The sequence below is a fragment of the Trematomus bernacchii genome, unplaced genomic scaffold, assembly GCF_902827165.1.
Source record: "Trematomus bernacchii unplaced genomic scaffold, fTreBer1.1, whole genome shotgun sequence".
In the NCBI taxonomy this organism is placed as follows: domain Eukaryota; kingdom Metazoa; phylum Chordata; class Actinopteri; order Perciformes; family Nototheniidae; genus Trematomus; species Trematomus bernacchii.
This window is the reverse complement of record NW_022987631.1, coordinates 188,195-213,227: the sequence shown is the minus strand read 5'-3', so window position 1 is coordinate 213,227 and position 25,033 is coordinate 188,195. Positions and strand designations below refer to the sequence as shown.

The window sequence follows — 25,033 nt, the reverse complement described above, 5'->3', positions numbered from 1 at the left end:
AGTCAACTCGAGCACCAATGATACATTAACACGTGACGCGCCTCGTCCCTCTTACAACCAACCAAACTAGGGCTGTGCGATTATGGCAAAAATCATAATCACGATTATTTTGGTCAATAATTGATATCACGATTATTAAATACGATTATTCATTGACTTTGAAAACATCCATTTATTGAACTTTAAAACAAATACAAATAATAATTTGAACAGTATCTTTTTAACTGTAGATTACCCTGAACGTATAATTCAACTGAAAAACCAATACAAAAATAAATAATACATTTAAATAAATAATATCAAAATAATAAATACCAATAAACAAGATCAACATATATTTTGGAGCGCGCTTCAACAAGCTACTAACCATATAAATATGATAAATACAAATAAATTAGACAAAAATGTATTAAATCAAATATGTTGCACGGTCACAACCTAGCAAAGCTAAATAATTGTTTTTTTCGATTATGTTGTTTTCGTAATTGTGGCAGGCCAAAATCGTAATTGCGATTAAAATACGATTAATTGCACGGCCCTACACCAATCACATTCTCCTAAACATGCCGCTCTATTGAAGCTGCCAGGTCTTCCTGCCTCTGCCTCGCTATGCTGCTGCTGCTGTGTTTCATGTTGCTGCTGCTCGCCTGTGTGTTCAAGCGACGCTTCACTCGACTCTACTTTAAACACCAGATCCGATGTTCATACTGGAAATCTCCAACGAGGCGTTTTGGGGAGGTCTTCTCTGTGTTAGAGTTTTACTCGCTACAGGGTGTACTTTGAGGGTTTTGACTCTGCACACCGTTTACATGCATAAAAACCTTCATAACACACAAGGGGACGGGTAATAACCGGAAAAGCATGACACCTCTCCTTTAAGATCCAGACGTCCATGACTAAAATCCTTCATCCGGCTAAATATAGTTTAAAAAAATACCAATTGTATAGCATTAAAGTTCAAGAAAGGATGGTTTGTCTTTTCTTCAATTCCTGTATTTTTTCATATTGCGAGATATATATATATATATATATATATAGATATATAGATATATAGATAGATATATATAGATATATATATATCTATATATATCTCGCAGGGGAAAAAATATCGCAATGTCAGTTTTTTTCCAATATCGTGCAGCCCTAGTGTGTGTGTGTGTGTGTGTGTGTGTGTGTGTGTGTGTGTGTGTGTGTGTGTGTGTGTGTGTGTGTGTGTGTGTGTGTGTGTGTGTGAATGTGTGTGAGAAATAAAGAGGGTTTCATCCTCAAATGCTAATGTTTTAATTCTTAGTAAAAAAAATTCAAAATCAGGAGTCTCTTTCTAAAGATAAATAACTTCCCTAAAAATAAAATGAACTGTACAAAACAAACACAATCTGATTCCATACTCTCAGCTTTCTGTCAACTGTACATTTTACATCTATATATCATTTAATATGCCATTCTTAATGTACATAATATCCCACTGTTATAGGGTTTTAGCTGTCATTTAGCCCGTCATAGTGTTTATTTATCAGATAGTTTACAAAGTATATTTTGCGAATCTTTTTTTATCCGTCCGCACTATAACTTATGGACTTGTAATGTATTGCTACCCTGAATGACACTAAAGACCTGTATAAGATAATTCACACTGTGGACCTAAAGACATCCACACGTGTCCCTACAACCCAACTTCTATAGTCTCTCAGCACGAAGCCCTATGAAGCAATGCTAAGCTAACAATAATACAACCCAACATCTATAGAGTCTCTCAGCACGATGCCCTATGAAGCAATGCTAAGCTAACAATAATACAACCAGCAACACATGGACTTTAAATGAACATCGATTATTAAACCACATGAACAGCCATGTTGCTGCTTTTCCATAACCACTGGTAGCGTTATGTAAAGACAGAAACATGAGCTACGTGTCACAGAAATCGTGATTTAACACGAACTACAGTGAGTCATAATTTAAAGAGCAATAAGTGAGTTTCTCTAACCTTCCCTCAGCACGCCGCCATGTCCGCTGACAGATCCGCACGTAAACCTCCTCTCAGAATATCACGTAAGTTACGCACGCCGCTCTTTACATGAGATCCTGCCTGCGTAACCTGCTTAACTTACGCTGCTGGCGGAACGTAACGTACGTCACGGCCTACGGGGCTTTTCCTTTATATTTGTTTATTTATTTACTTTCTGTTCTTGTGTTGTATTACTTTATATGTCTACCCCTGATGTGAACATATATAACGTATATGTATATATGTTATTGAATAAATAAAGGAGTACCCGTATGTGGGCCCACAGAGCATGCGCAGTTGAGTGTTCCCTTAAGCCCCGCCCCCTCTCTGTCAGTCAGATGAATGGAGAGTGAAAATGGATTCAGATTTTAGAGCTTTTTATAAACTTGTACACCCTAATTATCTAAATAAGGGCTATAAAAGAGTTCCTGTTTGGGAGTTTATTTAACTAAAGTAAACTCTGATGTATTATATTATGAACATCATATCAGAATCAGATCAGGTACACATACAAGAAATTAGCTTTGGTGTCTGCTGCTGCGAACATTAACAATCTGAAAGAATAAGCTGCAAAGTAGGTAAAAAAAGAAATATATAAGGGTAATAAAAATAAGTATTTTTAAGAAACAATTCAGCATAAAAAAGGATGCTAAAGATAAGTATTTACACCAAATGTAAATATACAAATAACCTTAAAAGCTAAAAAAACAAAAACACTTAGGACAATGCGTTTATATGGATAACTACATTGTATTATATTTTATATTAGGGGTAGACATATTAGGTAATACATGAAAATACAGTTTCATGTTTGTTTGTGTGTGTGTGTGTGTGTGTGTGTGTGTTTCATGTTTGTGTGTGTGTGTTTCATGTTTGTGTGTGTGTGTGTGTGTGTGTGTGTGTGTGTGTGTGTTTCATGTTTGTAAATAACACAATGAATTGCCTTTATATTCATAATGTTTTTAACAGTGCTACTATAAGTCCGGCAGTGTTTCAGTGTGTAGGGACAGACCTACAAACCCAATGTCACTGTGTGTGTGAACATGTGTGTGTGAACATGTGTGTGTGAACATGTGTGTATGAACATGTGTGTGTGAACATGTGTGTGTGAACATGTGTGTGTGAACATGTGTGTATGAACATGTGTGTGTGAACATGTGTGTGAGAATAAAGAGGGTTTCATCCTCAGATTCTAATGTTTTAATTCTTGGTAAAAACGTTCAAAATTAGGAGTCTCTTTCTAAAGATTGTTTTATTATTATAACATGTCATTTGTTAGACGCTTTGATCCAAAGCGACTTACATGCTGCTGCAACGAAAGCATGTCCCGCTTTGGGATTAATAAGGTATATCGTATCTTATATGAAGTTGTTGTCTAAATCTTTGCAGTGTGTTTGCAGGATAAGTTATGTGTAACATTTAAAAAGAAACCTCCTTAACTTTATTATTGAGCAGAAATGTGTTTCCAATGTCCTGATATATTTCAGAATCCCTTTATATGACGATCTGTGTGTTTATATTGTGTATCTATAGATATGTCCTTCTTTATTGGTATCTACATATTCACTGTTCATCTTGTTTATCTCATCCAAGTGAATGGGAGAGGAGGCTGCAGTACCGCCGTTTGACCGCCACTCAGAATCACCTTCAACATGTGGCGCACTTCCTTCCTTTGGAGCTTTTGCTACAAACAAACAGCAGCTAGCCCGTTAGCCTGTTAGCATGATACTCTGCTAGCTCTACTCCTGACAGCACCGTTGCCATGAGAACGACCTCTTAACCGCTAGTATTGACAGTTAGGAGGACTCGACACACAATAAAACACAACAACAACAACAACAACAAGCCTCGCTTTGAACGTTAAAGAGTAAAACACAGAGCCGGCTGAAGGCCCGCGAGGACATTGAGGCGCACACTGACAGCGCGGGAAATCCGCTGCCGACAGAGGGTTTTGGGGGGTTCCCCCAGGTCCTCGCGCTGTTTAAACACCTTACGGTGGTCGCGAGGGGGTCTTTAAATGCTGCTTTACCTTCTTTATGTCGCTGTCAGTCAGCAGACCTTCCTCGCCCCAAATCCAGAACAAACCGTCCGTTTGACGTCGGGCGATGACGTCAGACGCACGGTGGGCGGGGCTAAGGTTTGACAGCTGACCCGCCCCCTCCTTCTCAGGGGGTAACATCCGGGTAACATCACGCAATACCTGGCAATGATTTCAATGCAAAAGTCAGATTTTAGAATAAGGTCAGATTTTAAAGTCAGAATTTTTAGTACTTGTGGGAATCAGTTATTTATTCAAACTGTCATTCTGAATTCACAGTTTCATGTCAGAATTCATCAGTACAAAGATGATTTAATAACTGTATTTTAATAAAGTTACAGATAACCAGGCTGTTTAGGGGATAAGGCTCTTTAATCTCACATAGGGACATGTTTCATTGCAGCAGCTTGGCAAACCAAGTATTGCACATAATTAGAAATAAAAAAGAGTGGAAAATAAACAATTAGGCAATATAAACATCTCAAAAATAGCAAATAAAACACAACAAAGATCAAATAAGAAGTTTAAGACACCTAACGTTAATATATGGTAAATCCTGATATCTGTAAACTCATATCAGCTTAAGGATATTATCACTTTACAGCATTTAGTCTATATTACATAAGCATTGCATCGGCCCTCAGCTAATTCAAAAAGCTCAATTGGAATCTGTGCTTCTCTTCTCTTGTACTTATATGTAAACAGATATGACACAGCAGTATTCATGTGTTAATGAGTCCATTTTTTTGATAAATTCAGTCAATTAAAACACTTCCTAACAAATCTTAGTTGGTAAAAAAAGCCCAATAACTTATTCACATAACCAGCTTTAAATAAACCTTCATATTTCTCCTTCAGTCAATCTGAGGGTCTGTGTAAGGGATGAGCTGCAACAGGAGAAAGTAGACCCTCTGGAGAGCTGGGATGTTTCTCAAAGCTTATTAAGTCTCCTCTCTGTGTTTGTACGCCATCCTGTGGTCAAGGATGGAACATATGTAGTTACAGCATCTCATAAACCTTCAATAGAAATACAAAACATCACGGCCACCTGCAAGATCAATACATCTCTTACCAGGTAGTACATATTAAAGTAATGGCTGCATTTTACATCAGATCTGGTACTTCAGTAAAAGTACAAGTACTCAGATGTTGTACTTGAGTAAAAGAAGTACAAATGAAGTAAATGACTATATTTCAGTTGAACACATGAGTATTACACTCACTAGCAAGTCAAATGAGAAAAGGATGAGATGACTCCTGGATAGATTAAAGAGAAACGAGTGAAACGGTGATTTTATTCAACAGCTTTATTTCTTCCTCAGAGTGAACAGTTTGTTTCATACACCATGTTAAATACAACACTCCACAGACGGCTGCAGAATAAAAACCCTATGAACATTACTCATGTTTATAACACCGACTCCACACAGTCGTAAAGAAAATAAAAATACTTTCAACAAAAAAAGGCACAAAAAAAAGAACGTGTGAAGATGAACGAGGAGACGAGGAGGAGAGGAGGAGACGAGGAGGCGAGGAGGAGGAGACGAGGAGCTTTGATAAAAACGGAACGAGCTCGATGGACTAACGCTGGGAGCAGGAGGGGTTTCAAAGCGTTCTGAATTTAAAAACCAGTGAATTAGGTCAGAGTTTAATGTCAGAATTAATTAAAAAAAACATGCTTTATTGTTTGGGAGGAGTTCTGTGGGGAAGCAGGATGTCGTTTATCATCTTATTAACGTTCCAGAGAGGAGACGCGCTCCATTTTGAAGTCTGGAGACGCGCTCCATTTTGAAGTCTGATTTTAACGTCTGGAGACGCGCTCCATTTTAACGTCTGATTTTAAAGACTGGAGACGCGCTCCATTTTGAAGTCTGGAGACGCGCTCCATTTTGAAGTCTGGAGACGCGCTCCATTTTGAAGTTTGAGGGGTTGTTCTACGGGGAGACGCTGAAGCTCCTGGAACTAAACTCTGACCCCAAAGCACATCTCATCTACTCAGAGTCACATGGTGCAAAAGTCATTCATCTTTCTTCTCCTCTTCCTCCTTCTTCTCCTCCTCTTCCTCCTTCTTCTCCTCTTCCTCCTTCACCTCCTCTTCCTCCTTCACCTCCTCCTCCTTCTTCTCTTCCTCCTTCTCCTCTTCCTCCTTCACTCCCTCATCTTCACCGGCCTCATCGTGCACCACATATCCTTCCTCCTCATCTTCAACTTCAAATCCATCCTCGTCTTCCTCTCCCTGCTGTCCTTCCTCAGCATCCATCTTCTCCTCTTCCTCCTCTCCTGTTGTTGTTTCTCCCACAGCTGTTTCTGCTGCTGCCTCCTTTTCCTCCTCTAGCTCCTTGTCGTCCTCCTCTTCCCCCAGAAGCTCCTCCTCTTCCTGTCCCTTCCCCTCCTCTGATTGGTCGCCTCCTCCCTCGCCGGTGAGCTCCAGTTCAGAGACGTCCATCACCATCGAATCCTCGGGGTCCTGGTCGTCCTGATTCCCAGTGAACGGGTTCTCCCCCTAAAGAGAAGAAGGGACTCTTTAAAGTAGAGACACTGCATACTGATATACACCTGAACATCAGCAGGAGAGGACTCTTTAAAGTAGAGACACTACATACTGATATACACCTGAACATCAGCAGGAGAGGACTCTTTAAAGTAGAGGCACTGCATACTGATATACACCTGAACATCAGCAGGAGAGGACTCTTTAAAGTAGAGACACTACATACTGATATACACCTGAACATCAGCAGGAGAGGACTCTTTAAAGTAGAGACACTACATACTGATATACACCTGAACATCAGCAGGAGAGGACTCTTTAAAGTAGAGACACTACATACTGATATACACCTGAACATCAGCAGGAGAGGACTCTTTAAAGTAGAGACACTACATACTGATATACACCTGAACATCAGCAGGAGAGGACTCTTTAAAGTAGAGACACTACATACTGATATACACCTGAACATCAGCAGGAGAGGACTCTTTAAAGTAGAGACACTACATACTGATATACACCTGAACATCAGCAGGAGAGGACTCTTTAAAGTAGAGACACTACATACTGATATACACCTGAACATCAGCAGGAGAGGACTCTTTAAAGTAGAGACACTACATACTGATATACACCTGAACATCAGCAGGAGAGGACTCTTTAAAGTAGAGACACTACATACTGATATACACCTGAACATCAGCAGGAGAGGACTCTTTAAAGTAGAGACACTACATACTGATATACACCTGAACATCAGCAGGAGAGGACTCTTTAAAGTAGAGACACTACATACTGATATACACCTGAACATCAGCAGGAGAGGACTCTTTAAAGTAGAGACACTACATACTGATATACACCTGAACATCAGCAGGAGAGGACTCTTTAAAGTAGAGACACTACATCAGGGCTATTCAATTGGCGGCCCGCGGGCCAAATCCGGCCCCCGGGTGATATTTACTGGCCCTTTGAGTATAATGTTAAAAAGTTTAATTTTTAAAATAAAGTTTAATTTTTTTTTTTTTTTTATAAATGTTTTGGGCCAGAGTGACTTTATTCCAGAGAGGGTGTTAAATTGAGAGATAGAGGGGAAGACATTGCTTGAAAACTTTGGCGGGCTCGGGTTTCGAACCCACCTACTAGCTACTGTAGTGACAACTCCTGTCATTTATTGCGTCTCTGCGCGCGTCCTCGCGGCTCGCGTTGCCCTTCACTACAAGCTCGCGCACCTTCAACGGTTTCGCGCCAATGGTACGATTCATCAAACCTGGTCAGCATAGTTGGATATCAAAATGTCTCTTTCTACGTTAAAAAAACGAAAGGTTGACACCGAAAACCGGCAATTCAACAGCGAGTGGAAAGAGAAGTACTTGTTTGTAAATGTCAGTGGAAGGCCCGTGTGTTTAATCTGCAATGAGTGTTTATCGGTGTGTAAAGAGTACAACTTGAGAAGGCATTTTAAGACAGCTCACGCCAACTTTGACGCCACTTTTCCAGCGGGCTCTGATGCTCGCCGCCAGAAGATTTTGGGGTTAACTTTGTGCTATGACCAAAGACGTAGCTCCCTGTTTCGGGCTTGCACTGACCAAGAGAGAGCTACCGCAGCATCCCTACGAGTGGCCTGGATATTAGGCAAAAAGAAAAGGCCTTTTACGGACGCAGAGACAGTCAAAGAGTGTATGCTTGCATCAATTGAGGAAGTGGTTGCAGATGAGAAAATCCGAAAAAGCGTTATTGACTCAATTAAGAACATTCCGATTTCTGACACGTCAACATCAAGGAGAGTGGAGACCCTTGCATCGGACGTTTTTGAGATTCTCTTGGACAAACTGAGAAAGGCGGAGGTTATGTCGCTAGCTATTGATGAATCCACTGACAGCAGCGATGTTGCACAACTGTGCCTCTATGTTAGATTTTTTGATGGTGAGTGCTTTCGGGAGGATCTACTTGGATTAATTCCTTTGGATGGACACACGACCGGTGAGGTGATGTTCCACAAAGTGGTTTCGTTTTTCAAGGAGCACAAGTTGGAATTGGATCGTATTAACATGCTTGTAACGGATGGGGCACCTGCGATGTCGGGCCGAACACAGGGACTGTCCGCTAGGCTGGCAGATGTGGCTCCACAGCTGAGATCGCTTCATTGCCTCATCCACCAAAGCCTCCTGTGCGCAAAACTAAGTGGTGAGTTAAAAAACACAATGGACTCTGTCATGGCGATTATTAACTTTATTCGTTGTAACTCCAGTTTACAGCACCGCCTTTTCCGCCAGATGTTGTCAGACATGTCAGCTCAATATAATGATTTGCTCATGCACAGTGACATTAGATGGCTAAGCAAAGGAAACGTCTTGAAACGATTTTGTGAACTTAAGGAGGAGATCATGGCGTTTCTCCGCAATTCAAAACACAAAAAAGCCAACGCCTTTCTGTGTCTGATAGAGAATGATGAGTTTTACGCTGCCGTTTGCTTTTTGAGCGACATTTTCCAACATCTGAACCAACTCAATTTGGAGCTGCAGGGCAGAGATAAAATGGTCACACAACTTGTGGAGAGACTCCATGCGTTTCAAAAAAAGCTCACACTTTTTTCCACGGATTTATGTCCAGGCAAAATGCTCCATTTTCCAACACTGCGCACTGCAGGTTTACAAATCACCGAGGTGATGACTGGATTTATGGACGCATTGAAAACCAACTTTGCCGCGAGGTTTGAACATTTCAGTCTCCCGGCTGAAGTGATGAGATTTGTGAAGGACCCTTTCTCTGTGAATGTAGAGGGAGAGTTTGCACTGAAAGCAAAGGAGCTGATTGTGACATTAAATGAGGCGTCTTTACAACTCGAACTCATTGACATTCAGTCATCAGATGACCTGCGACAGTCATTTCAGCTGGCAGGTTCTGAAAAGTTCTGGACTCATGAAGTCAGCCACGAGAAATTCCCTCATTCAAGGGGTCTTGCACTTTTTGTCCTCACAATGTTTGGCTCGACTTACACGTGCGAATCGGCATTCTCACACATGAATGCCATAAAAACTAATAATCGCGCATCCCTCACTGACCAGCATCTGCATCACTGTATGCGTATTGCCATGACAACGTATACTCCCGACTTCCCTGCTCTTGCTAAATCGAAAAAATGCCATTTCTCTCATTAGATGGCACATATCTGCCAAGTTGGTTGCAGACTGTATGTCAGTTATCACTATGTTAATCAAAAAAGGTTTGAGTTTTAAAAGGCTGTGTGTTGTGGTTTGGTAATTAATACAAGTCTTTTGATAATTGTTTTTGCTTTTAATTAAGCAATTGATGTGGTATGGCTCACATGTCTTTATTTTTATTATACCATAATATGCACTGTTGTTTGTGTATGGCCCTAAATTGCTATTTTGTGTGAATTATTAGATCATTTAATCTAAATCCAATGATGTTGATGGTTATATTAGCTTCACATGTACTGAGTTCTGAACTTGCCATTTATAAAGGCCTTGGGGCTATGTTTGATTTAATTAAACAAAATATATGCACTCCACTATGCTGTTGTAGTATTTACTGTATCTGAAGCTCTTAATATGATTGCTCATATTTCAAGCCATTTTTTTTTTCAAGCCGGCCCCTTGCTTTCGATCATTTTCATCAACCGGCCTCCATTCTAAACTAATTGAATAGCCCTGCACTACATACTGATATACACCTGAACATCAGCAGGAGAGGACTCTTTAAAGTAGAGACACTACATACTGATATACACCTGAACATCAGCAGGAGAGGACTCTTTAAAGTACAGACACTACATACTGATATACACCTGAACATCAGCAGGAGAGGACTCTTTAAAGTAGAGACACTACATACTGATATACACCTGAACATCAGCAGGAGAGGACTCTTTAAAGTAGAGACACTACATACTGATATACACCTGAACATCAGCAGGAGAGGACTCTTTAAAGTAGAGACACTACATACTGATATACACCTGAACATCAGCAGGAGAGGACTCTTTAAAGTACAGACACTACATACTGATATACACCTGAACATCAGCAGGAGAGGACTCTTTAAAGTAGAGACACTACATACTGATATACACCTGAACATCAGCAGGAGAGGACTCTTTAAAGTAGAGACACTACATACTGATATGCACCTGAACATCAGGAGGAGAGGACTCTTTAAAGTAGAGACACTACATACTGATATACACCTGAACATCAGAAGAATAGGGACTCTTTAAAGTAGAGACACTACATACTGATATACACCTGAACATCAGCAGGAGAGGACTCTTTAAAGTAGAGACACTACATACTGATATACAGGAGAGGACTCTTTACCTTCAGGTAGCTCTCCAGCTTCTTCCCGATCAGTTTGTGGTTCAGGATGCTGCGAGCGACGGAGAGACTCGCCCTCTTCGACTGCTCCATCATCCCCTTTAATGAGAGAGAGAGTAAACATCAGTAATTCATCATGTTGATATCTTTCTTATTTCCTGAACGGATCAGTATAAAAACCACCAGACTCAGAGACAGTTTTATTCCACAGACCATAAGACTATGAAACACCTGAACTCTGTGAAGAACATCCATAAGATTGCATTTTGCTAATTATTTATCTATATATCATATTCCATTTACTTGTATATAGACTCTTCTTGCACTATTTGTATTTGTTTCATGTCCTATATATTGTTGGAGGAGCCTGTGACCTCAGTGTTTCACGTCCTATATATTGTTGGAGCCTGTGACCTCAGTGTTTCATGTCCTATATATTGTTGGAGGAGCCTGTGACCTCAGTGTTTCACGTCCTATATATTGTTGGAGGAGCCTGTGACCTCAGTGTTTCATGTCCATAGCCACACTGTAGCTGCTGAGCACGTGGTGATGGAGCCTTGAACCTTGCAGAGGACCTTCCTGCAGAGTGAGGAATGCTTGGTGATGTTTGCTCACCTTCCTGTTGTAGTTGTGATCCGGGGACTTGATGTGTTTCTGGATGAGATGCGGCTGCATGGGGATGAACACGTCGCAGGCGGCGCAGTGCGCGGCCTCCACCTTCCTCATGAAGTGCTCCATCCCCAGATCTACACGGCAACACAACATATTTAAATACAGCACATTGTTTTATGCATGCTTCTTACATAACATTAAGCTGTCTTTGGGACAGGTGTTCAGATGTGGGACAGGTAGAGGTGTTCAGATGTGGGACAGGTAGAGGTGTTCAGATGTGGGACAGGTAGAGGTGTTCAGATGTGGGACAGGTAGAGGTGTTCAGATGTGGGACAGGTAGAGGTGTTCAGATGTGGGACAGGTAGAGGTGTTCAGATGTGGGACAGGTAGAGGTGTTCAGATGTGGGACAGGTAGAGGTGTTCAGATGTGGGACAGGTAGAGGTGTTCAGATGTGGGACAGGTAGAGGTGTTCAGATGTGGGACAGGTAGAGGTGTTCAGATGTGGGACAGGTAGAGGTGTTCAGATGTGGGACAGGTAGAGGTGTTCAGATGTGGGACAGGTAGAGGTGTTCAGATGTGGGACAGATAGAGGTGTTCAGATGTGGGACAGGTAGAGGTGTTCAGATGTGGGACAGGTAGAGGTGTTCAGATGTGGGACAGATAGAGGTGTTCAGATGTGGGACAGATAGAGGTGTTCAGATGTGGGACAGGTAGAGGTGTTCAGATGTGGGACAGGTAGAGGTGTTCAGATGGGTGGGCTCCGTGTGATCCAGTTCTTTGTGCTCTTACCCTTGGTGAGGTCCTGCTCTCTGTACACCTGGCAGATGGCGGCGCTGTGGTTCTCCAGCTGACCCACCCTCTGATCCGTCTTCTTAAACTTGTTCTGCAGATACTCCTGAAAAACAAAGTCTTTCAGTTTATCCATGAGGGGTGAGAACAGTCACAAATAATCACACGTGGCTTCATCGTGCAGCCCTTTACAGGAACTATTCACATCTCACACTGCAACTTGTATTCATGTTTGTAAAGCACTTTGAATTGCCTTGTGTTGAAAGGTGCTGCATAAATAAACTTGCCTATGTGTGAGGGCTTCAAAATGGTGTCTGAAATATTTGTGTTTATTTATTTAAGAGGAGACAATGCACGTTAACCCTCTGAGGGTCGACAGCAGAAGAAACCAGGGTCACCGAGACGGGGAAGAACTATTTCCTCTCGGTGGGATTTCAATACATTTCTGAGTGATAACATTTTCGTCTTGTTTTTTCTTTTGTATTTATGGTCTCATAACTATTCGTACATCCATGTAGCTACATATGCTGATAGCTTAGCTTGTCATGAAAACAAACGTGTATATAACTCGACTGTGCAGCACGGGGTTCATGTTTTAAAAGCATCTTTAGAAAAACGCCCAGGCGCATTTTAATCCATCGCAGATTGAGCCCTAAAGACACATCTCATTTTAAACAAGTAAATACAATCAAATAAAAACATGCAACATAACTACTTTTAAATCCAGGCTGAAGACTTTTCTTTGTGCCGCTGTGATATATTCACATCTCACACGGCACTGTAACTTTAGAGTATTATGGATTTATTTCAACAAAGACCGTGGATACAAATACATTCAATTTTTTGAAAAAGTCAGAATTATTAGGAAAATTATGATTTTTGGAGATTTTGGAGAACAAGTCAGAATTTTGAGAAAAAGTCAGAATATTTTGAGAAAAAGTCAGAATTGTTGAGAAAAAGTCAGAATTGTTGAGAAAAAGTCAGAATTGTTGAGAAAAAGTCAGAATTTTTTGAAAAAGACATAATTTTTGAAAAAGTCAGAATTTTTGAGAAAGTCAAACATTGAGAAAAAGTCAGAATGTGGTGATTTTTGAGAAAAAGTCATAATTTTTAGGAAAATTATGATTTTTGGAGATTTGAGAACAAGTCCGATTTTGGAGAAAAAGTCAGAATTTTGTGATTTTGGAGAAAAAGTCAGAATATTTTGAGAAAAAGTCAGAATTGTCATTCCTGAGAGGATAATCAATACATGGCTAATCTGAAGTAAACATTGAATACTGCTTTCTATTCCTCCATCTTGTGACTGTGTAACTCCCTCTCTTGGATATCAGCATGTGAAGGACACTGTTCAGGAACTAGTTGATGCTCTGTATGTGATGACTCCTTCCATTCTGGAGAGGATCACAAATACATGGATCCTGAGATTGAAGCTCAAGCCGGGGACCAGTGAGAGTTTTCTAACAATGCTCTTAATGTCTTTCATGTTTGTAAAGCACTTTAAATTGCCTTGTGTTGAAAGGTGCCATATAAATAAATGTTCCTTGCATCAAAAGAGAACGTGTAAAGTGGCCTTGGGTCCCTTGAAAGGCGCTATAATTCACTGAATCTATTACTATGAGCACGAGCGCAGTGAAAACGAGTGTGTGTACCTGCAGGAAGTCGGTGGTGGGCTTGGACAGCTGTCCGGACAAGAACTTGAAGTGGTCTTTGTGGAAGCGGCTGTCCAGGTGAGTCTCCATCTCCTCCTTATAGAAGGAGCGGAACTTACACACCGAGCAGGCGAACATCACCCTGAGGGGGAGGCGGACAGTAAAGTCAACTTTGAAGTCAATCTGTGTGTACAGACAGAGATATCGAAATGACCTCACCAACAATCCCCAATGTCAAATTATACAATATTCAGATATGTATATGCTATACACACAATCAGACATTTACACATATTAAGTTTAAAAAACACACAATCAACAATCAGAGAGAGGGGTGAGAAAGAGGGGGGAGAGAGAGGTGAGAGAGGAGAGAGGAAAACAGGAGGGTTAAGGGGCGTTATAAACTAATTAAATCCAAAAGTAGACTCCGACTGCCCGATGCGTCAACGAGTTGTTCCACCATAAACTTATAAAGTATATATTTAAAAGTGTGTTGGTTAGCATCACATGTGTGTATGATCACATGTGTGTATGATCACATGTGTGTATACAGTATGATCACATGTGTATATGATCACATGTGCATACAGTATGATCACATGTGTATATGATCACATGTGTGTATGATCACATGTGTATACAGTATGATCACATGTGTATATGATCACATGTGTATATGATCACATGTGTATACAGTATGATCACATGTGTATACAGTATGATCACATGTGTATACAGTATGATCACATGTGTGTATGATCACGTGTGTATACAGTATGATCACGTGTGTATACAGTATGATCACATGTGTGTATACAGTATGATCACATGTGTGTATACAGTATGATCACATGTGTGTATACAGTATGATCACATGTGTGTATACAGTATGATCACATGTGTATACAGTATGATCACATGTGTGTATGATCACGTGTGTATACAGTATGATCACATGTGTATACAGTATGATCACGTGTGTATGATCACATGTGTGTACAGTATGATCACGTGTGTATGATCACATGTGTGTATGATCACATGTGTGTATGATCACATGTGTATACAGTATGATCACGTGTGTATGATCACATGTGTGTATGATCACATGTGTGTATGATCACATGTGTATACAGTATGATCACATGTGTGTATGATCACATGTGTATACAGTATGATCACATGTGTGTATGATCACGTGTGTATACAGTATGATCACATGTGTATACAGTATGATCACATGTGTGTATGATCACATGTGTGTATGATCACATGTGTGTATGATCACATGTGTATACAGTATGATCACATGTGTGTATGATCACATGTGTATACAGTATGATCACATGTGTGTATGATCACATGTGTATACAGTATGATCACATGTGTGTACAGTATGATCACATGTGTGTATGATCACATGTGTATACAGTATGATCACATGTGTGTATGATCACGTGTGTATACAGTATGATCACATGTGTATACAGTATGATCACATGTGTATATGATCACGTGTGTATACAGTATGATCACATGTGTATACAGTATGATCACATGTGTGTATGATCACGTGTGTATACAGTATGATCACATGTGTATACAGTATGATCACATGTGTGTATGATCACATGTGTATACAGTATGATCACATGTGTATACAGTATGATCACATGTGTGTATGATCACATGTGTATACAGTATGATCACATGTGTATACAGTATGATCACATGTGTATATGATAATGTATGAAGTCAACTAAAAGAGTCTCCGTGATCTGGCCCTGAAGCAGGAAAGACCTTTCAGATCGAGCGATGATTCTCATATTAAACAAATACTCGGTTTTATTCTTGAAATCAACTTTTTTTTTATGAAAAATCTTTATTTCCATTTTCCAGCAACAGAAAATAAGTAGATCTGAATGATTGATTCAGCTTTTAGACCCTCATGATAGTGCTTTAGTACATAGTGAGTTCACGGCGTCTCCACCAGTGAACACGGTGCTCTGGTAGAGAGAGTGCCGTCAGGATGAAGGTTGATCCGGTGCCGAAGCATCATTTGTACATTTCCTCTCACCTCTCCAGGAAGCCCCTCCTCTTCCTCATCTTGGGGTGTTTGTCCTGGCCGGGGCTCGGGCTCTGTTTCCCCGCCGGGCTCTTCTCCTCTTTCTGCTCTGGGGAAGCTGAGAGCAAACGTAAAGCATTACAGACTGAAGAGAGAGGGTGAGAGGTGTAGACGGGTGGAGCTCATAGTCCTTACCGTTATCTGCATCTACAGGAGCTTTGAAGAGCTGGGGGAAAACAATGTTGCATTACTTATTTTATTCAGAAACATGGATAAACATTTAAATCAGATCAAACATTAAGAGTAACCACGGGGCAAAGTGTTGATAGCAGTGTTTCTCAAACCTCCTATACTAGTCATTTTTAAACAATTTGAGAAACACTTTGAATTTATTATTTATTAAATGTGAAATTGTACCAATATACTGACGGACCACTAGGGGGGGCCACACTTTGAGAAACACTGATATAGCAGGATCAAATGCTTTCTTTCTCCTCACCTCCACTGCAGGTTTCGCTTCACTGTCGTCACCGTTGTTCTCGGCTGGCTCTACGGAAACAAAGCACGTCAAGCTGTGGACAACCATGTACATCAAGGGGGTCCGAACTGTTCTCACTGAGGGCCACACAGAGAAACATCTGAAGGGCTGGACCCCCACTAGAGGGGAGGGTTATCGAGTGAGTCCTAAAACCAGGAAGTGAGTCAGCATTTCACCACTTCCTGTTCCCTGGTCTCAGAGCCAATGGGATCTCTCCATAGGATTTAGGAAAAGATCTGGAAATAAGATCTGTGGAAACAAACCTGTTTGATAAATGCTTTGTTCAGCTGGATAATCTCCACACGTCTACTTTTATAATGTTCTAATCATAACTCTAATCTCCAGAAGCTAAATGCTAACGTGATGCTATAAAGGAACTACAGGCGAGTCCAGCAGCACGACTTCAACGTCACGCCAACTTCAGATCCATATTCAAACACACAGATTCTAAATGGTACGAGTTGAAGAGTTTGTTTGAACAGTCTGCAGGAGGCAGGGACTTGCTTTCAAGCAGAACAGGGCAAACTAACTTAGAGGAGTGTTTACGTGTTCGGCGTAATGACGTACAACGTCCTCCACGACTTCTGTAGTCCTATTCAGCCACTTGGTAACAACCATCGTTTTTCAGACACGTCAACTCTTCAGAAATCACCAGTGGGGTCACTGCTGATGGATTTAATGTCCTAGAACAAAACGTGACCCGTCTCTTCAATGTGTCTCAACCACAGACCTTGGGTGTTTCTCAATGTCGAGTACGCTTGCTTGGTAGCACATGTCTTCCGAGTCACTTGCTTCAGAAGCGAGTCAAGAATACTTCCTGCCATTCGGAAAACAAAGAGTGGAACAGGCTAGCAAGTGTGCAGGTGTGCGTCATATGAGAGGCCCCGCCTCTTACATCTTCCGCCACAGATTTGGGGAAATTGGTCCGTGCGCAAAGCATTGTGGGGATTTTAAGACCGCGGAGTCTACTCATGTGCAGCCTCGATATTTCTCCAAACGGAGTACGCCGGGCTCGGTAGATTTCCAAGTATGCTGGAGATTGGAACAGTACTTCGGCGGCACTCGATGACGTAGCATGCTTGAAATAGTGGCTCTGAAGCAGCTTTACTCGACATTGAGAAACACCCCTTATTTCCAAACATCCTATGGAGAGATCCCATTGGCTCTGAGACGAGGGAACAGGAAGTGGTGAAATGCTGACTCACTTCCTGGGTTTAGGACTCATTCCTGCACCACTCTATTGCCTCATAAGGTCGATTAGTCTTGAATAAGCTTTGAGAAACATCCCAGCTCTCCAGAGGGTTTACTTCGTCCCGTTTGCCTTACAACAGATCCTCAGATTGATTATAATGAGGGGAAATATGAAGATTTATTTAAAGCTCGTTATGGAAATAAGTTTGTTTTTGTATCAACTAAGATCTGTTAGAAAATGTTTAAAGCTCGTTAACACATGAAAACTACTGAAGCACATTATGCTTTTAGAAGTAGCCGAGGGCCAAAGCATCTCTTCAGGCGTTTGTTTACCTGGTTTAGTTTCTGCCGGCTCCGTTCGGTTCATCTTGGACTCGGGTTCATCTGCTGCCGTGAGAGTCTGCTTCCTCTTCTTCTGCATCTCCCTCTGAGGCTTCACCTGCTGCAAGAAACACTGTTAACGTGCACTCTGACACCGCTAACGTGCACTCTGACACCGCTAACGTGCAGTGGGCTGTAAAACCAGAACTCAAAGACTCCTCGATGTCCGTCAGTATTAGCATGTTAAGCTACATCCTGTGCTCTCTGGTACCATTATTTAATACTGACATTTCTACAGCTATCAACATTTAATTTGCATAAGTAATAAGAATAAAGCAGATTGTTAGTAAAAACTGCTTTTACGCTAAGACAACGGTTGCCTCTTGTAAGCTATAAGAGATCATTATTGGTCACTTTCTAAATCTGCCCGAGGTGGGGGCAAAAGAAATAAAAACCTCTCCTCAGCCCCAGGCCACTTGGCGCTACTGTACAAAAGGAGGCAGATTAGTTAAGTCTGTGGGGGAGTTAGAGGGGGGGGTAACTGTCCGATGTGAGGGGGTCGTATTCTGTATAATCTGTGAAGCCCCTGAGACAAATGTTAGATCCTGTGTGTTTGAATATCGTTTAAACCTATTTGTTTTGTGTTACGGCAGCTTCGACCCCCTTCACGTTTGAACATTAAAACAAACCTCTATCTTTGCCATCTGGGATTGTGTTGGGAAATGACAGCTAGGAAATTAACTTTGATTAAAAAGACATTTTCAGAATTCTACTTAGATTGGAAAGACCAATTAGTCGACTACAGGTTTAGGGGGGGGGGGCCGCCCTTCACTTTAGACCTGGATCACCCACAGCCGCGTCAGATGAATGGAGGGGGGGGATCCTTTTACAACTACTCTCCTTCAAGTGAAGCTCTACCGTGAGTCGGGACAGTTTGCAGGAAGAAGCCCCCCCCCACTTTAACAACAAGTTACAAATAAAAGCAGTTCTGTTAGCCTTATCTTAACTCTGTCAGGTCAAAACAAAAAGGGAATGTTTCATCACGGCCCCCAACAAGAATACGATTTGGACAATGAGGGGGGTCCATGTTGTGTTTTCCGTTTTGTCCTATTGTAAAGCGTCCTTGGGTTTCATGAAAGGCGCTAAATAATATAAGTGAACGTTATCATCTAACTGGTGGGGGGAGTGAAGACCTAATGTGAGTCGGGACAGTTTGCAGAAAGTAACACTTTGGGCTTTCTCTTGGGGGGGGGGGGGAATCAGAGCGGGCTTTACTTCCTGTCTGAGGAGGGCTTTATTCATCTTACTTACTTTGTTGAGGGGTCTCTTGCGGCCCCGCTGCCGGCCGGCCCGCGGCCCCCCTCCAAAGTGCCTCCCGGGGATGTCTTGCTGCTGGAAGCCCCCGCTCTCAGGGTACATGCGGCTGGCCAGGAGGGAGGGCAGCTTGCCTCGACCCCCCCCCGGAGAGGAGGAGAGTCTCCCCCCCCCTCGCCCACCCCCGCCTAACGGAGGGGGGTCCGACCTGCGGTTTGCAAACCCTCCTGTTCCTCCACCCCTTCTGGGGGAGCGGCGCCCTGTCCAGCCCCCCCCGCCTCCTCCTCCTCCTCCTCCTCCTCCTCCTCCCTGGTTGATCGACTCCCTCATATTCTGTCGCATTTTGGCGACTCCACAGGAAGAATAGGATGTGGAGGGGCTGTCAAAGCCTCCGCCCCCCCCTCCCAGACCAACAACACCCCCAAAGCCGGAGTTTCCTCTCTGACTCAGCATCCCATCCTCGCGGCCATCGTAACCATAGCTCCCAGCAGAGGATCTGTAGAGATCTCGGGAGGGGGGAAGGGCGGGGGAGCGAGAGTCGAAAGACTCGTAGTGGTCAAACCTGCGGGAGGGAGGGAGAGGGTTGGTGGAGGGAAGGGAGGCAGGGGGGGGCTTCTGCTCCGGCTCCTCCTGCCTCCTCCCTTCTTCTTAAACCTGGTGGGGTTTACAGACAGGAAGTGAACCTCTGAGTCTGCTCCTCATTGGTTTAATGTTCCAAAGTCGCTTTGGGCTAAAAGCGTCAGCTAAATGAAATGTAATGTCCCCCCACCCCACATTACACCAGACCCCGATGATGACCCTGTGCACATCTTTATCACAAAGTAATGATTTCTCTTGCAAACGCTCAGCTGGAGGTCAAACGCTGCAGATATGGGGATGCAGTTTGTTGGAAACCTTCAGAACTGGGGGGGGGGGGTCTGGAGACCAGGGCCAGAGGGGATATACTCAACATGGGGGGGACATAATCTAGAGTTCTTTGTAGATACAGCAGCTTTGACTATCATGATGCCTGTACACTTCCCTCTTGTGTAACCTGAAGCCAGAACACATGGAGGATGGATCACAGTACCGATGGGCTGGGATGGAGATATAAAACAACTGCACCTCCAACGAGGGGGGGGGGAGGGGGGGGCATGCATTGTTTATGACTTCTTTCTTGGCAGCAAACAAACAAACACAAACGGAAAGGAGAAACACTTCTGCACACGGCGAGGCGTTCAGGCGACACAGAAACTCATCCCACGTGTGAAGTCGCAAAATGTACTCTAGCAACCTTACCTCAACTATTACAACCACATTGATTTAGTCTTTGATATTAAACACATTTTAAAAGATCTGTTCCTTAGATTTCAAATAAAGGCTAAACATATGTGATTTTTGAATTACAAAAAGCCTCATGTCACAGCTGTTTTCAGATTTATCTAAAGCAAGCCTTTTTGTCAACTTTAAAAAAAAAATTAGTTTAGGTCCTTTGCTAAATATCCTGTTTGTTTATATAGTGATCATCATCCTGCTTTAGTAGATGTTGTGATTATCAGTTCTTACTCTGCTCTCCCTGGTCTGGATGGAGTGTTTTCTGACTGATGAAGATCAGTTCTTACTCTGCTCTCCCTGGCCTGGATGGAGTGTTTTCTGACTGATGAAGAACAGTTCTTACTCTGCTCTACCTGGCCTGGATGGAGTGTTTTCTAACTGATGAAGATCAGTTCTTACTCTGCTCTCCCTGGCCTGGATGGAGTGTTTTCTAACTGATGAAGATCAGTTCTTACTCTGCTCTCCCTGGCCTGGATGGAGTGTTTTCTGACTGATGAAGAACAGTTCTTACTCTGCTCTACCTGGCCTGGATGGAGTGTTTTCTGACTGATGAAGAACAGTTCTTACCTGTCGCCGCGGGACCCTTTCAGCCCCCCCTCCAGCTGAGTCAGCATGTCCAGACGCTGGTTGATTTTGGCAATGACTGCATCTGCATGTGTTCCTGTGGAGGAGGTCAGGGAGGTTCCTGAAAGCCCCCTCTTCATATGGCCCCCTCCTCCTCCACCTCCTCCTCCGTAGCTCCCCAGCCCGGACATGTCTTTATAGCCCCCTCCATACAGGTCGAAGCCACCAGAACCTGACAAAGAGAAGAAAATACACTTTATTTTGACCACCAATCGTCTTTGTGTCAGTACACAGTGGTGGCTTTAAGAACCAACTGTAGGACTGCAGAAGCTACGTCACAGTTACTGATGAACTGACGTTATGACACAGACGAAGACCCTCGGTCACAGTCCTCCTGAGCGCATTCAAGTATTGTGGAGACTACTAGACTTACTATTTAATCTCCCCTTTATGCACTAATGCACAATACTTTATGCAACTGTACATATCATGTGGTGACCCTTGGAGAATTGATAGCAAAGGTTATTTTTTTTTATACAACATCTTAGAGCCCTACTAATATTAAGGCCCCGGCCACATGGAGACGAACCGGGTTGTATCCGCTACAGTTCTGTCGTATAGATAGACGTTCGTCCACACGGAAACGCGGATAAGGATAACGGCTCCCAAGGTGGGTAGATCTGCGGACGAAACGCTCTGGGGGGCCAAACGGCTCCGTGTGTACGCCCTATAGGATAATTTCCTGATAACGATGACGCCATAGCCCCGCCCCACCTCTGCTGCTCACCCCTGCGTCATTGCTGAGGTGTTTCGCCAACAACAACAACGGCGGCTCACAGGGTTGCTTTCATGCTCCAGACGCTACTGGCCATGATGTTAGTGCAAAATCTACAGGTCCTCGACCACAACCATCAGCAACAAGTGGACATGGAGAACTACATGTTGCTAAATCCACCGCGGAGAATAACCAGAAGGGCAACCAGGCACGGGGGGTCTTATTCGCTGCTTTTGGTGTATTTTGTGGCATTAGTACAGCGCCACTTACAGGCCCGGCATATGTACTACAGCGTCTCCAGCGGGCCGAGTGGTCTCGTGTGGACGGACACGTTTCTTGAGCCGATTCCGTGTGGATGGAAGACTTTCTTGGCATCGACTATGGTTTGTTTTAGTCTCCGTGTGGCCGGGGCCTAAATTCACTTGTTTCCTTACCTCTGCTGCCGGACCCGCCACCTCCCCAACTGGAGTAACCTATAAAAGGGAAAGACATATTGGTTTAGTAAACATAACACCAATTTAACATAGAAGAATTTTAAGTAAATCAGGTTTGTTGGTCATTTAGATAAAGCCAAATCTAAAAGGGATCAAGTAAAAAAAAATGATTTGAATGTTTATTTTTCTACAGATCCTTATCAGGCAATGGTTGTAATGGCTTCACATTAATATAAAAATATTTGGGCCCATGGCTCGAATCCAAAACGGACCTCCAACCCCTCATCAATAATCTCTGATGTACCTACACGACTCCTCGCTGTGTAATGTATAGCTCACTAACAAGTACTGTACTCAAGTACAATTTTGAGGTACTTTTACTTTTCCATTGAGTATTTCCATGTTACGCTACTGTGTACTTCTCCTCCTCTACAGTTCAGAGGTAGATGGTGTACTTTTCCTCCACTACATGTATTTAATACCTTTAGTTACTTCACAGATGTGGATGAATGATGTGAAATATAATCAAGTGTTAAATCAGACTTTAGTTCCACCTGGAGTAAATCCACAAGCTACCCTGCAGTATACAAAGTCATTCAAACTAGCTGCACCTTTACCAGCTTTGAGAACACTTTCATGATCAATCATTATAAAACATATCATATATATTATTCTGAAATGGACCAATCTGCACAATGACTACTTTTACTGTCTCTACTTTCACTATATTTTGATGAGAATACTTTTCTACTTTCACTTGAGGAACATTTTGAATGCAGGACTTTTACTGTACCAGAGTATTCCTACACTCTGGTACTTCTACTTTTACTCAAGAACAAGGTCGGAGTACTTCTACTTTCACTGAAGTACAAGATCTGAGTACTTCTTCCTCGGGTAATATGTGTTGAACCCCTTTGAAAACGAGATGGTTTATCCTATATAAATACATTTCAGTATGATGTCACGACTACCTGTGTTTTGGAGGCATTTTAGGGGGGAAAAAGTGGCCATTTTAATAACTAGCAATACAAAGTCACCCCCACCCCCCCTGACACCATTTGAACCAAATTGACCAGCTTTAGCAAAGCATTTAACAAAAAACAGAAACTAATTTAGCAGAAAAACAATGAAACAGCCTGAAGGAAATGTGGCTAAGCTAACTAACGTTACTTTGTTAATATTAGCTTATAGGCCTCGTTTGTTCTTAAATAAATTATATTTAACTACAAGATCCCATTGGAATATGTTAGATACTTAGCAGCTAGCTAACAGTTAGCTGATATTACAGCTTTATTCTCTCATTAATGTGCTCTTAAGTAAAGTACAAATGTTTCCTTAAAATACTCCATTCCCAATAATAGTCCTGAATTCAACAGCGAGGTGGCTAAGCTAGCTTACGTTTCTTTGTTGACATTTTGAGTGTGTATGCTTTGTTTGTTCTGAAATAAATTATATTAAACAACAAGTAGCTAACTGTTAGCTTCTTTGTCTGAAGCTACAGCCAGTTGGTAGTTAACAAGCTATCGGCTACATATTTACACACAGCGGCTACCTGTAAAGCTAATACTAAATATGTTATTTGAGCCACATGATAGAGTTTTAAAGCATGTTAGTGAACACTCACCAGACGCGTAGCTCCTGCCGTCCATCGTGTTTAGAGACTGTGTGAAAGAAGCAGCGTTAGCTCCGTTAGCTCCTTTAGCTGCAGCAGCGGTGACGCCTTCGGTAAAGTCTCGCTGTTTTAAAGGGAGAAACGAGATCTTACGAGATGTCCCGAATCCCTCCGAAACAAAATCACGTGATCATTATAGGAACGTCACAACCGGTTAGGTGGCTTTATTTCAAATGATTTTTTAAATAAAGACATTTTAATATAGTTCAAATGTGATAGTATACCTTCGTTTGAATTGCCTTTCTGTCAAACCAGTAAACGGACAAACGTCATATATGCCATATTTATCGATTTTTAGTTTTTCAAATCAAATCCATTTTTAAAACGATTTTTGGTCGAGCCAAAGTGCTGTACATACAGTAAAAATACTTTACAATAAAGACACTTTACAACAAATACAACAGCACAGTTTGTACAGAATATCAGTATGAGAAAACGACACCCTCTGTCCTTAGACCCTCTGTCCTTAGACCCTCACATCGTACAAGGAAAAACTTCCAGAGAAAACCCACAGTTTAAAGGATCATGGGAGAAACCTCAGGGAGAGCAACAGAGGAGGGATCCCTCTCCCAGGACGGACAGACGTGCAATAGATGCCGTGTGTAAATCGAAGAGATAATACATTTTACAGTGTAGGTAGACCGGATGTTTGGAAATGCATGTGTCTATAATAAGAAGATGAATCCACGAGGATGTCAACAATCCTGTGGGAGCCATCAGGGAAGTAGCATGATGAGAGTCAGGCAGGACCGCAGAGACAGGTTCAGACACGACTCAGGATCCCGGCGTAGATATAGACACAAAAAAGAAATTGGGGGAGGCTGGGTTAATCGGAACATGGGAGTACACAGGTACAGACAGACAGAAGGAAGAAGTAAGGTGTCCCCCGACAGTCTAAGCCTATAGCAGCTAAACTAAGG

At 42.2% G+C, this 25,033-nt stretch overlaps 1 protein-coding gene and 1 pseudogene across 1 annotated transcript; both read right to left on the bottom strand.

The window, feature by feature from the left end:
- LOC117484599 overlaps positions 1 to 4,122 on the bottom strand; it is a 55,742-nt pseudogene extending 51,620 nt beyond the window's left edge.
- Positions 4,123 to 5,338: 1,216 nt separating this feature from the next.
- On the bottom strand, positions 5,339 to 24,206 carry akap8l (A kinase (PRKA) anchor protein 8-like). The gene is made up of 13 exons (XM_034133015.1): positions 24,066 to 24,206; positions 22,442 to 22,480; positions 21,236 to 21,464; positions 19,352 to 19,916; positions 18,053 to 18,161; positions 16,490 to 16,539; positions 16,186 to 16,216; positions 16,003 to 16,108; positions 13,926 to 14,067; positions 12,277 to 12,382; positions 11,490 to 11,620; positions 10,878 to 10,973; positions 5,339 to 6,549 (listed from the first exon to the last, which is right to left on the bottom strand). Exons 1-13 carry the CDS (start codon positions 24,088 to 24,090, stop codon positions 6,064 to 6,066), a joined length of 2,115 nt encoding a protein of 704 aa, XP_033988906.1. The 5' UTR covers positions 24,091 to 24,206; the 3' UTR covers positions 5,339 to 6,063.
- Between the last annotated feature and the right edge of the window lie 827 nt (positions 24,207 to 25,033).

Bases quoted from the DNA above. Each gene is read 5' to 3' on its own strand.
- akap8l (XM_034133015.1), bottom strand. From the start codon at position 24,090: ATGGACGGCAGGAGCTACGCGTCTG. The intron at 19,917-21,235 runs GTAAGAACTGTT...TCCCTCCCGCAG, and splicing joins AAAGGGTCCCGCGGCGACAG to GTTTGACCACTACGAGTCTT. The intron at 10,974-11,489 runs GTGAGCAAACAT...CTCTCATTAAAG, and splicing joins ATCACAACTACAACAGGAAG to GGGATGATGGAGCAGTCGAA.